Source organism: Denticeps clupeoides, chromosome 19 (assembly GCF_900700375.1).
Source record: "Denticeps clupeoides chromosome 19, fDenClu1.1, whole genome shotgun sequence".
In the NCBI taxonomy this organism is placed as follows: domain Eukaryota; kingdom Metazoa; phylum Chordata; class Actinopteri; order Clupeiformes; family Denticipitidae; genus Denticeps; species Denticeps clupeoides.
The window spans coordinates 13,998,348-14,012,158 of NC_041725.1; the positions used below are offsets into that span (position 1 = coordinate 13,998,348).

Below are 13,811 nucleotides of genomic sequence, written 5' to 3' on the forward strand. Positions count from 1 at the left end.
ACCAGTCACCTACATCTGACAGTAGCCCAAGCAGACCTTGAGGCTTTATACCCTCTCTCTCCCTCCCTCCCTCTCTCTCTCGCTCTTTCATCTCTATCTTTCACTTGGGAAGGTCACCTGCCAGGTAGAGGCCAAACAGACCCTCACAAAGCAAGTGTCTGTAAATAGAGAATTTTTGGAATCTAATCTGTCCTGCAGTCAGTCAGCGGCATTAAGGCTGATTATGTTCTTTCGGTCCACACACACCTCACACACCCATTCTCAGATGTCTGCTTTAAATGAATCAGTTGTATTTAATTAAGCAAGTCACACTTCTGCAAGATTGCTTTAAAACAGCTATGCTTCTGCATTCTGTGTGCAGATTGGGTTCCTGAATACCTGTGGTTTGCCTGATGTTGCCTCAAATCTAGTTTTTAGACAGACATATACATAAAGAAGAACTTTTATTACAAATAGCAAATTTAATTGAGCCACATTTCGCTATTGCAATTGGAAAGATATTATTAACTCTGTACCAAATTACACAGAGTCCTTTGGTGGCAGAGTGGGGTCAGAACGAGTGAAACCACATTCTTTGGAGAAGCATTCACGAGGCTAGAGTTAAGAATGTCTTTTCTTTATAAAGAGAACACACTGTGAAATTGATACCCATAGTGCCCTTGTACCCAAGAACCCAGTACCCATGGGAATGCAGATACATTTCTGTCTGAAGGCCACCAGAAAGACTTTAAGCATTAAAAAAAAAAACTTTTAGCATAAGCCACCCTGAGCAGAATGGCCAGAGTGCAGTGTCCTTCCACAGTTGGTTCATATGTTATCTTCCCAGGAGTCACAGCCAAGGGAAAAGCACAGGTGCAGATTTTGTCCTTAACTTTTTAAGGTTGAGTGGGGTCATAATAAACAGGCCTGACATGAGGTCACAAAATGTTTCCACATTGCACCTATCTTAATAAGGAAGACTAAGCGATGATAAGAGGGGAAAAAAAGGAGGGGAAGAAAAAATATTTTTAATTTACATTATTTTAATAGACTGTATTTGAATGTATTTACAATTATGTATCTTTTTGTTGTGTTAATGTTATTTTGGATATCTCCTGAGATTCCGAGCAGATATTTAGCAAACATTTATGGCCACTAGATGGCAGAATTATATAAAGATGGGACTTGGAACCAACAAAACGTGTCCAGACTTAAACAAGTGGACTTTCCCTAACACAAATAAACTCAGAAGGATTTTGAGTTTTTATTAGCCTTTTTTTTTATCTTCTTCATTATACAAAGGCCTGCTGTCCCATGAAACAATGTGAGACAAAAACTGTACATTTGAAAATATGTCTAACGTGAGCTGGCTTATACTCCTCCTTAATATCCACTATTTGATGCTCACTGAATTTCCAATGTGTTAAATGTTTTAATACGAAACACAACATTTTGGGTAAAAATGAAGCAGCCTCAATGTGGAGGAGAGTGGGGCAGGACTGCTTTACTATATGTGGGCCATTCATAAAGAATTCAGTGAATTCAAAGAAATGTTTATAGCAGGGAGTCACGACGTCTGTCTCCAATCTAATACTCGCACAGATGAACAAAAATGGCTGCAAGACTTTTCTGAAGCATAAAAGCTAATCTGTTTAGAATGGTCTCGAATGGTCTCTTCGGTGCAGCTCTGCAAGTGGTTAATGGCGCATTTGCTGGGCCACTTCAGAAACCTTATAGAAGCTCAAAACAGACCGTTGTGGACATAGTGAGGACATAGTTATTTTTATGGCCAGGGACCAAAGTCTTGAAGGAGAACACACACCACAATTAGGAAAGATCAAGGTATCATCATGCAGATTCGATGGACAGGAACGTAGAAATGACATGAACCGGGGAGTCAAGCAGGGCCACCAGATCTTGGGCTGTGACAGGATACTTTTTTTTTTTTTTTGTGCTCATGCATTCTCTATTTTCTTTGTTTTCATGTCTACTGTCAGCCTGGACTGGCAGCAGAGCCCTCTATAATGCACTGGATGTTCACTGAAGCCATTTCAATGACAGGACAAGAATGAAAAATGCATAGCCCCGGTGCAAAAAAACCTGGCACCTGTGTCCATGTGTGGCACACACTCTTGCCGAAATGGTGGTCTGGTTTATAACAGATGGACCTATTAGCTGAGCTCTGTTTGCAGCGTTTAAACTAAAGGTTCTGATCCACGAAAAATATACTAGAAGACGCTCGTCAGTGGTAAATATTCTCTTGCAAAAGAGAATGAAAAATACAGATGAATACAGTTGGTGCTCTTGCAGGAACGTAATGGTCTTTATTGTTGTAGGCCCTCAGCATCCAGCGGAATGGAAATAAATCGGCCTGTCAGGAGTCCACAAGTTAATGAGCTTTGATGCTGCTCTGCTTACCCTTCGATACATTGGAATGCAGTGATTGGGCCCCTGTTTCAACATGGGTCATTTTTTACCTTTTTTTTACACACAGGCCTCTCCTCAGATTCTGCCATGCAGAGTGAAAACCAGGGATGTGATGTGTTGCATACGTGGAACGGTCAAGAACATCTGAAGACAAAAGGTCCAGTGTTACAGGGAAGCCAGTGGGGCATCTAAAAAAAAAAAAAAAGGACAGCCCCAGCCCCAAACACAGACACATACACAACCTCCTCTGCAAGCCCCCCCCCCCCCCCCCCCAATCCAAATGCTAACCATGCCTTTAAAGTCAATACCTTTCAGATTTATTCATACATTTCCAATATATTTATGCATGAGCCCCCCCCCTTCCAGCCCCCTTCCCTACATACACCCCATCCCATTACTGTAATCCATCACAGCGGCATCATCCGCCATGCAAGCAGCCACAGAGTTACCATGGCAACCACCCCGGGCCCTGGATCTGTGCAAGCCAGCTCCTATTGGCTGGCAGGCACAGGCAGTCTGAGCCTGTCTGGTAGATGTGGTAATTGGCTTGGAGTCTCCAATCACACCGACCACCTCCCCCAGCACCCCACCACACCCCAACCATACACACAAACGCACACAACCAAACACACAATCGCACAACGGCACTCGCACAACACCATCTAAAGTGTGCAGTAAAAGCATTTCGAGTCTGGGTCTGTACTAATGAAGGATTTTTAGGAACAATGGTTGTGTAGATAGGGCACGGGAGTGAAGACTTGTGGAAATCTGCGAAAAGGGCTGGAAGAATCCAGGGTTGTTGTGAATTCTGCTCGCTGCCAAAATAAGAGTAAACAAAAGCACAAAGACAGGAGAATGGATGTGCCTGGATGGCTACGCCTGGTTACGTTTCCCAGGCACGACTGCATGTCATGTCACTTCCTTAGTCAAAAGAGGACAATCGAAGCAGCAGTTGCTGTGCCGAGCGCATACGTGCGTACATATATGTGTAGCACGTCTCATTTACAACAACAAAACACATCCATATGTCTTACACATGTACACATACAGTGTATGGTTGCTTTTTTTTTTTTTTACTGAGCCTAAAATGTCCCGTTCCATTCACTGTTAGGACACATTTGCTCACCACTAAGGTATGAATGCAAGGGACTCACCACCATTAAATTACATCCATGAATACAGGTGATGTGTTTTAAGGGGCTATATAGCAAATTTAAAAATATGTAGTTTGTAAAACCCACATTTAAAGTACATTTTCACAAATATAGTTCAGTAACAAATATAGTGCAATGTAGTGATACATGGCATACAGATTAATTATCGGTAAGGAATGACATTGTTTTTGCAATGAGCCAACTGCTTTTTAATGGATTCATGTCCAAGTAACAACGAGCACAGGGATCACAACAGGCCGTGCTTGAGATTTACAACTTTTTATTTTCTTTTTTTTCCAAAATGAAGGTAAAATGCGACAGGAAAAAATTAAATAAAAAGGCGTGGCCTCTGGAAAGCTGATGTGTTTACATTAAAGACAGTTACACATCTGTAGCATTCTTTCTGAGCATTCTTTTTTTTTTTATGTATAAAAAAATCTAAGGGAATTTGGAATCCCCCGTGGCTTGAACAATTCCATGATTTATTTTTTTCTTCGTCTTCAATGGACAGAATGTAACAAGAGAGGACACTCTGCAAGCAAAGATCACGGCACGATAATAAACAAGAAGATCACACCCTGCTTCCGCCCATGACCAAACAGACCGTCCCACCAACACAGAGTAGAAGGAACTGGGCGGAGACTATGGCACAGGAGTGACAGAGGTGAGACTGAGGCGAACTCAAGTGGTGGATCTTTGGAATCCGGCCGACATCAGCTACTCAGATCAGATCAGCTCCACGCTTCCATCACGTCCCAACAAAGAACGAAGCAGGGCTTCACCCTCCAGTCGACGCGTGAGTGACCCGACCTTCGGAGAATAGGCATTGGTGCATTGTTTGGCCCTGTTTATAGGTCAGGCCAGGCCCTGCTTCCTGCTCTCCTCTATAGGCCACCACTCGTTCACTGTTTCTCCAGGGAGCAGAACATTCTTCATACATTATGATTGTTTAGCCTAAAGTATGCCATATTTGTTTATTTTTTAATAAATCAAGATTTAATTACACAAACAAAATCATTAGAATAATAAAATAAATTATTGTCACTCAAAGGTTGTGCAAAATGCAAAGAATCAAAAAAAAAAAAAACACATAGTAAATGATAATGCTGGGCTCTCTGAATATGTGTTGTATCAAAATATGAAATCAAAGTGGATTTCTGCTTACTAATATTTAACATATTAGTACAGTATCAGTATGTTGTGTCAATTACTAATATATGAAGGCAGAATAAATATTCTATATTAAATTAAATACATTTCATTACCTTTATAACAATTTTTCTTTATTCTACAAGGCAACGCATTTATTGGTGTATGCAGAAGCCTTTGCTTTCATATTTTGATGCATGATTTAACACACGTGCTGAAAGAAAATTGCAGTTCACAGAAAGCGCCCCCCCCCTTCTTAAAGCTTGAGCGCGTTTGATGTGGAAGGGACTGGAGTAGGGTGAAGAAGTCCTTCAGATAGGCCACAGATGGACAGGACTTTGGATTAAAGACAAAGTTGCTTCGGCATGAGCTCACAAACACACATGCTGGTATCCCAGAAATGCTCTTCTGCTTAAGTTTCTCTTAATTCACTCCTTTTTTTATTCAGTTTTTTAAAGCGCACTGTAATTACATGTCCAAGCACACAAAGCAGTCTTGCAGATAGTCAAGAGTTCATTCTGCACAAGACTTATTTCCTTTTTTCAGGCACACACATACATCCACACGCACACACACACACACACACACACAAAAAAACAGCCGTCAAAAGGGCTTAGACAGGAAATGGCTCTACGCGTGCTCCATTTTGTTCTGGCAAAACAAAATGAAAGTCATGGTGGCATTTCGCAAAATCCCAATCTCATCAAATACAACCAACGGCCGCACCCCCCACCTCCCCACCCACCGCTCCCAAAGTCTCTGCCAACCAGCACTGGCTTCAGATCCACGGCTCCTTGCAGTGTTTAAAAGCATTGTATTCACACACACACACTCACACATAAGCATCAACACATGAAAACATTATTGCGAATTAAGTGTGCTTCTTAAATATTTTTACATCTGTAGAATATAAAAAAAAAAAAACATAATAGAACCACATGCAAGAAAAGAAATCCAATGGTAAAAAAATGCAAACAATCCTGCCTGCTTTTCATTATTATTATAATGGTTTTTTTTTTTACAAAGCCTGACAAAACACAGATGCTTTTGAAAAGAATTTGCAGGTTGGCATTTTAAGAACAGCTGTTCAGAGTTACCACAAGTCACGGCGTTCTACTTGTCACCGTTGACGTTGGGTACTGATGCTGTTCGAAAAGCATGCACCTCTGTCTCCTGCTTGACACAGAGCTGTCAATCACACAGCCAAGTAACAGCAGTGTTCTGTATGAAATTATAAAAAAAAAAAAAAAAAAAAAAAGATGCTATGAGTGGCCGCTCCACGCGTGGTGGCTCTGAAGTGGAATATACAGAATGCCGTGTCCGATTTCTGGGTCCTAATATCCCTAGTTTTCTCAAGAGGAGGAATGTCTCACAAAAGGCACCGCTCCCTCTGGTCACACAGACGTCGTCAGGCGGCTTGTTGCTGGTCGGGCCGAACGGTCAGTCAATTTGAAGAGAGAGGAGGTCTTCGAACCCACTGTCATGTTCTCCTGCTTGGAAAAGCTCCCACACAAAGGCATGCCCTGACTTCATACCTGGCAACAGACCCCTCGGCCAGGCTTCAGAAAGTCACATTAAAGGAATGTTTAGAGACTCTGCTCATTCAAAAGTACAGCAGTCCAACAGGAGACGTAAAAAAATAACACTGTCCAAACTTACAAGAAGTGGCCTCTCTGGAGGCCATTTGTATCAGGGTGAGATACAGCCACTGCCACAAATGAAGCGTTAACTTGGAGGAGAAAACATGTGTTTTTTTTTTTTTAAAGACAAAAACGTAGACAACTCAGGGCATCAGAAAACACCAGAGGAGAATCAAGTGCTTGCTCTAGGCGGGTGTAGCTGCACTTGCCGTTGGTCAGGGTGGTGCTCTTCCAAGAAGTCGGGAAGCAAGCTGACAGAAATTATTTTCGAGATGAGAGTTTCTTTGGATTAGCCATTGTGTTTGTCATGGCAACAGAATGGTGATAGATGTGGCGGGCTGGGATGGGCAGGGGGCGTGGCTAAAGGGATTAGGTCAAAGTGATGTAAGCGGACGCCTTCTCTTTCAGCTGCCGCAAACACAAATGGCAACTCCAGCTCCCTGCAAACAAAGTTGACAATCAAACCTTAAGCTCTTAATATCATTTGTTTACAGTCATTGTTAAATTTATGTCCAAATATGCAGTAAAGAGGCAATGATACAGAATTCAATATCTGATTTTATATGATTTTATATGGGCATGCACCTCAGGTTGTCAATACACATCAGCTAACTGTTTATATTTGTGAATAGCTTAAAAAAAAGCTGGTGTGACTATTAAACAAATAATTAAGTAATGAAAAAAAAATGTCTGAACTGTGTAAATGTTTCTTAAGGTTTTTCACACATTGACAATATAAAGAAGCACCACTAGATGGAGCTGCCACAGGAGTTGCCATCTGACTAGGATAGATTGATAGGTGAAGTGACTGTGCATGACTGTGTGAACAAATCACACTGTATCTGATCTTTTCTAGACCAACTTAGCCCACTGGTGGCCTAGAGGAGTAAGGAACCAATTTAACTAAGTTAGACTGGTTAAATGCAGAGGACACATCTCGTTGTGTGCACCATGTGCTGTGAATCACAATGACAGCAACAATCACTTTCACTTCCAATAGGTCGTCCTGAATTCACTTTTATGTCACTTATGTCAAGTAGTGGGACGCAATTTGTACTGGTGCACACATGGTCACTTCAGAAAAGGAGCAGTTCATAATGGAATCGGATAATAGCCACATTTGAACAAATAATGTCCAACAAAAAATCTGATAAAACCAAGCTGAGCAGTTTGACTTGTAGTGTGTATGTAGCCTAAGGTCTATAGATTTTAAATTGCTCTTGTGGTCTGAAAAAGAAACTCCAGACTCAATTGAACAGAAGGCAAACTGAATAAATCACAAAACCAGTAAAATGTTAACAAATCAAAGCCTGAAGGACAAAACCAAATGTTTTCTGATGCCTGATTTTTACAGAAATTATTGTATATATGTGTATATGATCAATGAATCTACAATTAAACAGAACAGAAGAGCCTGGTGTTTGCTCCAGATTTGAGTTTTCACTTACTAAACAGTGTAAACAGCTTGATAGCTGAAGTGACTGTGCATGACTGTGTGAACAAATCACACTGTATCTGATCTTTTCTAAGGAACCAATTTAACTAAGTTTGATTGGTTAAATGCAGAGGACACATCTCGTTGTGTGCACCATGTGCTGTGAATCACAATGACAGCAACAATCACTTTCACTTTCAATAGGTCGTCCTAAATTCACTTTTATGTCACTTATGTGAAGTAGTGGGACGCAATTTGTACTGGTGCACACATGGTCACTTCAGAAAAGGAGCAGTTCATAATGGAATCGGCCGCTTGATTGCTATATGAATGTACCTACCCTCAGGTGGCTCTGTCATAGGTGGGCTCAGACAGTACATATGGTACCCTCTGTCACAATCATCGCAAAATAGAAGCTGATCCTAGAGAAAAGCACACACACATATACACACAAACACACACGCAGACATACAACACACAGGCACACATAACCACACACAGAAAGAGACAGATGCAAACAGAGAATCCAATAAGTCTCTTAGGCTTCCTACAAAGCATTTGTTGAGAACAAGAACGTAAGGTACAGTACAGGCCAAACGTTTGGACACACCTTCCCATTCAATGTGTTTTCTTTATTTTCATGACCATTTACATTGGTAGATTCTCACTGAAGGCATCAAAACTATGACATGTGGAGATATGTGTAGTTCAAGATAGCCACCCTTTGCTCTGATTACTGCTTTGCACACTCTTGGCATTCTCTCGATGAGCTTCAAGAGATCGTCACCTGAAATGGTTCTCCAACAGTCTTGAAGGAGTTCCCAGAGGTGTTTAGCACTTGTTGGCCCCTTTGCCTTCACTCTGCGGTCCAGCTCACCCCAAACCATCTCGACTGGGTTCAGGTCCGGTGACTGTGGAGACCAGGTCTCCACTTTTTGTTAAGTACATAACTCCACATGTGTTCGTTCACAATTTTGATGCCTTCAGTGAGAATCTACCAATGTAAATGGTCATGAAAATAAAGAAAACACATTGAATGAGATGGTGTGTCCAAACTTATGGCCGGTACTGTATAGGTAGTGTAGGCAAGTTTGGGTTTGTCCGGCAGAGCCATATGAAGGTGTAAAGTGGCAGAGGTGGCACAGCTGCTCACATCATTCTCAGAGGTGCCACACAGGCTGCAGGACTTGCACTCGATGCACTGCCAGCGGTAGGTCCTCACCGCCGCCGTCATGTTGACTGTGAACTGCAGACAGGAGGGGTGGCCTGTGGGGAGAGAAGGAACTGTCTCACATTCATCACTGTCCCACCACCCTCCCTCGCCCAGCGCCACCCTTCCAACAACATCCGTCCACGTCCGCGGATCGCCACGCAACCCCGCAGTCTGCTTGCAATAGCTAGTGAGCTTGAGTAACAGCGCAGGTCTAGTATAACAGCGTTCCGGCCATGATGGTGCAACGTGATACTCAATGCAAATCATTAAAAATTGAGCATGCAGTGTGTCAGTGAGCGTGCAGCACGTTAGTACCTGATCGTCCACAGTCTGCGCAGGAGATGAGGTCTTCTGGGCAGCCAGTCTTCTTGGAGCCTCCAAGGCAGAAGTCACAATAGCCATTAGGAATGACTGAACCGTCTGCTGCTTTCTTGGCTGGAAAGATAAAGTGGCAATTATAAATAATGCATTACAAGAACGAAGAGTGTGTTCTAAACAGCGATATCAGGGTAGAGGGCCTTTAAAATACAACAAGAACCAGAAGAAATATGATTACCGATAAAAATTATTTCTATACTTTGCAGACCCAATTTATGGTTGTAGTAGCCTAGTGGGTAGTAGCCTAGTGGGTAAGACACTCGCCTGTGAACCAGGAGACCCAGGTTCAAATCCCACTTACTACCATTGTGTCCCTGAGCAAGACACTTAACCTTACGTTGCTCCAGGGAGACTGTCCCTGTTTCTACTGATTGTAAATGTAAATGTCCATATTGTTGATATATTTTCATTTGATCTTTAGCTTCTTCGTGACCACCATTATCATCATCACATAACAGCTTGACTTTATTCTCCATTCTACAGACAGAAAGGCAGACAGACAGACAGAGTCTGGAAATGTGAGAACAGTTCCCACTGCTGGGCTTCCCCTCCATCTGTTTTCGCTTGTTTTTTTTTTCTTTCTGGTGAAGCAAGCAGGCCTGACGCAAAGCCTGGGACTTTCCAGCATATGCTCTGCCAGCGAAGCGCTGCTGAGGGAGGGGGACAGCCAGCTCTCCGCTGGGAGGCCTGGGGGTCTGGTAAATATTGTTACAGGAACAGAGGGAGGGCAGCGGCAGACCTGCTGCGCACGGAGAGACAGGTGCGCCGCAGGAGGCCATTTTGTAATGTCATTAACAAAAGGGAGCAAAGCCGGTCCGCCTGCGCACTCTCTTTAAATAGATACCTGCAGGCAGCGAGCGCTGCATGTTTGTGATAGAGTGCCTGGCCAGCACTAGAGAGACCATGCAAAAGAACACCATGAGGTGACTACAAACACGCACACACACACACACACACACACTCAAACAAATGCAAACAAACCTGTAACACACGGCGGATATTTAAACTGCAATGAAACGCGAAGGCAGGACAGACGCCGCACGGCCTCGCTGAAACACACGCGCGGTTGCAGCAGCGCTGTTGGGCCGAGTCGGTAATCACGGCTGTCTGTAGGGTGATGTGGAGAGCTCGGGCCTCTCCAGCGAGGTCATTAATCCAGAACCCTCTGTAGTGCGTGTCTGCAGCGCGGGGAGGGGGGGGGGGGTACAAGGGGGTGCACTCCTCAATAATCCCCAGAGAAATAAGACGAAATTAAATTAAACCCCCTCTCCGGCAGAGGAGCCGCGAGAGAGAGGCAGCCATGCACCATATATTCTGCGCTGTGCAATTAGTGCAGGAGAAAGTAGGGAGGAAATGGTGCAGTATACAAAAAAAAAGGCGGGGGGGGGGGGGGGGGGCAGAACGTCGCACTGCACCTGCTCTTCTCCTCGACGCTGTATCAGCGGTGTACTTTATCAGACCCCGATACACCTTTATTTACAACGTCTGTCTCGTGCGTGCATGCCAGGGCTTAATGTGCTAACAAATGAAAAATCCCTCAGAGCTCCAGCCGCTGCGGTGTGCGGAGGGAGCGCTGTCCACGGTCCTGGCTCGCAGGCTGGAATGCCGTTGCAGTCAGATCACACTTAATTCTTCCAGAAGTGCATTTTCAAAACGCGACTGTACCTATAAATCGTGGGCCACTGTAAATTAAACACCGTTTACAACAACAAGTGAACCTAGCGTGTAGTAATGCAACTGTTTTTGTGATTGCGGTGCACGATTGTGTCATGATCTCAGCATGAATGGTCTTTTCTGTACCAATACATATGCTAATGTGCCTACAGAGGAGTAAATGCTTTGTTGTATACTGTAAAAAAGCACATACAATCGCAGTATAGCACAGATTTTAGAACGGCAGTGTGCATTAGGGACAAACACTTTCATTTTCTATCGCAAATAATCCAGAATTCTTCAAAGGCCCTGGACGTCTTGCATTTAATGACTGATCCCCTGTACTTCTCAGGACGAGGAAAAGGGGGAAAAGGCAGCCTGGTGTTGCAGGAAATCTGTTCTTTTGTTCGTTCGTCGAAGGCTGCGGGAGATTTCCTGACAGAAGAGGACATGCATTTGTAAACACCGTGAATGCTATACACAATGAGATGAGACGGAAATGGGACAAAGAATTTAATATGTCTGTGTGTCTGTCTGTGTGGATGCGAGAAAGTGAGAAAAACCTGGGCGCAAGATGCTTGGTCTGTATGTAGCTCACATAAAGCTCACAATACCAAATAAAAAAAAATGCCCAAAAGCTCAGTCTCCAGTTGATTATAATTGATATAATTGAAGCAATTCAATGATTAATTCAGTCGTACCAGAAATATAATAACCCAGACCCTGTGGCACACCATGGGGAAAAATGGAAAGCCAGTAAAAAGATTTAAGAAAGGTGTCCATTCTAAAGGTCCCACACTCAGAACTGGACTGTGTCTACAATAAAGACAGGAATGGCAACTGCATGCATTGCATGACTATTGATGCTGTTTTTAGGATTTTTGTGTCAGTTATTGTGCCATTAAAATAAATGGAGAGAGAGAGAGATTCCCCGCTTAGATGGATGAGAAGCTGTTGGATGACAGACAGGTAGACAGACGGACTGGCAGAGGGGCCTTGAGGTCATGCTGGTGGGGTGATAATACTCCTAAACCAGACCCCTCCCACCCATCCCTCTCACACACACACACAGGCACCGCCTGTCCAATTACAACAAGAACACTGGCAGAGCAGCATACTTCACAGCTTTCAAGTGTGTCTGTAACCCCACAGGGAATTAACAGGGGAGAGAGAGAAAGGGAGAGAGAGAGAGAGAGAGACAGAGAGAGAGGGTAGTAAAAGAATAAAACAAAGAGAGATAGGGAGAGGAATACTCAAATACCTTCCCTCCAATCTCGTTTCCCCCTCTCTGTCTTTTCCCTCTCTCAGTATTCATGTATTCCCCCGCCTCCCCCCAGCGCTCAGCTCACGAAGCCCCACGATTCTATTCTGGTACGGTCCCGTGCCTTGGAAGCATTCGCCACAGGGGCGGTCGATAAAGTGGCCGTGGCCTTATTGAATTAGCACTTCCGTGGGAATTACCCACAAGCACCTGTTGCCAGGCCGCTCTCTCGCTGTGGTTTGGGACGTGGTGGTGCGAGGGAGAGCGCTGACCACACCGATGCCGAGACAGGTCTGTGCTGCCCGGGAGAGGGAAGCGGGAGAAGAACAACCGGGAAGGGAAAATGTGTGGAAAGCAGATGAGCAGAGGAGGAGGACGGTGAGAAAAAGCCCAGGAGTGTGTCAGAGCAGCAGAGTGTGAAACACTCCGCACTTCTGTCACCAGGCTGGCTAATGAGAAGATCCGGTCTGACACACTCGTGCATTCATATGCACACACACACACACACATATGCACACATACAGTCAGGCAAGCTACAAACTCAATTTGTGAACAGAATGGCACACACACACACACAAAATCACACAAAAAATAGCATGTGCATGCAGAACACAGACATATCATTTAATCTTAAGACAAAATATCATTTGCAACAGGCTCATTACTGTACACATATTGCACACAATCAAACCCCAAAATATAGTACTAACACACACACCAACTCATTTGCACACATACATATTCAACCTTATTATCCACACATATACTGGCTGACACCTCTGCATGAGCACAGTCACACCTAACACACACAAGATTTATGGGTAGCACAGCTCTTCGTAATAACCTCTGCAACATTCTGCACCTCAACCCTCAACTCGGTGACAAATGTGGGGGGTTCTCTCCCTCCCCACCATCCTGTCTGAATACACTTTAATAACACACACCACAGAGCTCATCAGGCTGTGGGTTTCTGCACACATGCACGCACGCACACACACACACACACACACACACACACACACACTGCAACCAATACACCTCCAGAAAAATGCACCATTTTACTATAAACGTTCTAACATACAGAGTTTTAGAAAATTGCATATATACCCTATATTGCTACATTTAACTACGAAAAAGTGAGGTGTATTTGTGTATCTAATTGTTCTAATTTAGCATAAATCGTACTTCATCTGACTGGAATGTCACTCTTCAGTATTATCTAAGACAATGTATTAGCTCAAAAGCTATGAGTATTATCACAGGCAAAAATATAAATATATAGATATAAATATATGGATTTTTAGACAGACAAAGATTATTTAGGGATCATGTTGCCCTGTCAGTAGTTCCTGTCAAGCATTATAACAAAGAGTCAGACCCCCTAGAGAAGTCACACAAGGACACACACACACCTCCAAAATATATTTACTGACCTGCTCACACGCAGACACATCTGCGCACAAAAACACAGACACCAGCATAAACTGAAAAACAACCGGTCTTCGAATAAATTCCGTCTCAC

General features: G+C 43.5%; 1 protein-coding gene across 1 annotated transcript in view; it reads right to left on the reverse strand.

The window, feature by feature from the left end:
• Positions 1 to 5,973: 5,973 nt before the first annotated feature.
• The window catches only part of dpf1 (double PHD fingers 1), a 24,304-nt gene continuing 16,466 nt past the window's right edge, over positions 5,974 to 13,811 (reverse strand). Inside the window, exons 9-12 of the mRNA XM_028962105.1 lie at positions 9,313 to 9,432; positions 8,938 to 9,050; positions 8,125 to 8,206; positions 5,974 to 6,789 (exon numbers count right to left, since the gene is read on the reverse strand). Of these exons, the coding sequence (XP_028817938.1) occupies positions 6,719 to 6,789; positions 8,125 to 8,206; positions 8,938 to 9,050; positions 9,313 to 9,432 (386 nt within the window). The 3' untranslated portion in view covers positions 5,974 to 6,718. The remainder of the gene's footprint in view (positions 6,790 to 8,124; positions 8,207 to 8,937; positions 9,051 to 9,312; positions 9,433 to 13,811) is intronic.